Here is a 1,613-nt window from a genome sequence, read left to right as displayed (position 1 = left end):
TGGCCCCTGCTCCAGTGAACAGGTAAGGCCACGATGAAGAGCTTTTATTTGGGCTGACTGCTGATGCTGGGCTGGAGAGTGACAAGTCAGACTTGCAGACAGCTCTGTGCAGTCTGTATAAGCTGATGAGCCCAATGTGAGGGCATCGAGCTACTCTACCCACCTGACAACTACAGAAATCAGAACTCTCTGGGGCATCTGCTTCGTAAAGCTCTGCAAAAAACATTAACCAAACCCCCCTCCCCAAATCCCTCCCAGCTTTACCCCTTGGCACACAGCTTCTGAGGAATGCTTTCACCTGAACAAGCACCTCTGCTTCTGCAAACCCAAGTCCAAAACCAATTAAAAAGTGGAGATCCAAGCAAGCTAACCTCTGCTGACTCAAACAGGATGGAGAGTGTTTTATCAAGACCAAACTTGTAATTACTGTGTTCTACATTCCTTGCCTCTGTGGCCCCACTGTAAAATGTGACCATCCATTTCAAAATTATCTCTTTATCGTGAGCCCAAAGCTGATAGTTTAGATTCTGGCCTCGTGTCGGGCGTCAGTTTGAAGAATATCACGGCAATATCTCCTCTAATAAATGGCTTTAACTTTTCACCTAGGAGATATCTGCTTTAACTTATCACAGGGAATCATCTGCTTTCCTTAACGCTTCCACTAAATTAAAATCTGAAGTCACTTGATTCGGAAGCCGGCGTTGGCTGCACTCAGACAGCTGGATGAATTACTGGAGAGAGGATGGAAAAATATTAGCCAAAACCAGAAAACTTAGTTTATCACAAATCTCATTTTAGCCCCCCAAACTCATTAATAACAGGAGGAGGAATGGTCACCCACTCTGCAGCTTGGCCATACGCAGGCTGCACAACCCCAAAAGCAGGCATGGGGGTTCAGTGGTTTCCAGGGTTTCCAATCTAGTTGTTCACCAAGATCTGCAGGAATACTGTGATTCCTTTAGTGTGCAGCCTCTTTGAATGGGGACTTTCCTCTGAACCATAAAACAACCTTATAAAAGTTAACTAATAATTGTAGGTGTCCTCAAGCATTCAGGATTTACATGCTATTTTATATACTATATTCAAATTGTTTAGAACTAATCACTTGATAAGCTCTGAAGTGTCTCTGGATTGCTGACATGCAGCCTGGACAAACAGCCCTGCAACAAGACACTGAGTATCCTGCCCACCAAAGATCTACGTACCTGGATTTGGATTCGGGCGCCCAGCCAGCATCCAGCGAGGATCATAAGGAGTCTTGGTAGGAACAAACTCTATGGGTCTGTCTATAGGATCCTTGACTTTGAGGATGGGAACAGGGCTGTAAACACTCTAAGGGAGAAAGAAAAACATTGAAGGAAATCATTCTCCTGCATGGCTTTGCATCGAAAGGACATGGGCAGAGTCTTCTTTTTCCCCCACGCTGCACAACCCTTCCACTGATGGGACCCTAGAGGCTTGGCAAGAGCCTGGAGAAACTCCTGGGGTGCTCCATACTCTCTCCCAAACATTTGGCATCATCTGGCACACCTTGTACTTCATCTGCTCTTGAACTTCAGGCATTGCCAGAATTAGTGAGGGGTTGCAATTTAATTCTGAAAGGTGCCCAGGCC

General features: G+C 45.7%; 1 protein-coding gene across 1 annotated transcript in view; it reads right to left on the bottom strand.

Moving 5' to 3' along the window:
• The window catches only part of ACACA (acetyl-CoA carboxylase alpha), a gene marked incomplete at its 3' end in the record, with an annotated part of 96,749 nt that overhangs the window by 10,712 nt on the left and 84,424 nt on the right, over window positions 1–1,613 (bottom strand). The window contains 1 exon segment of the mRNA XM_010023887.1: window positions 1,206–1,332. Coding sequence (XP_010022189.1) covers window positions 1,206–1,332 — 127 coding nt within the window.

Source organism: Nestor notabilis, unplaced genomic scaffold (assembly GCF_000696875.1).
Source record: "Nestor notabilis isolate BGI_N333 unplaced genomic scaffold, ASM69687v1 scaffold651, whole genome shotgun sequence".
NCBI lineage: Eukaryota > Metazoa > Chordata > Aves > Psittaciformes > Psittacidae > Nestor > Nestor notabilis.
This window is presented reverse-complemented; position numbering and strand designations above follow the sequence as displayed.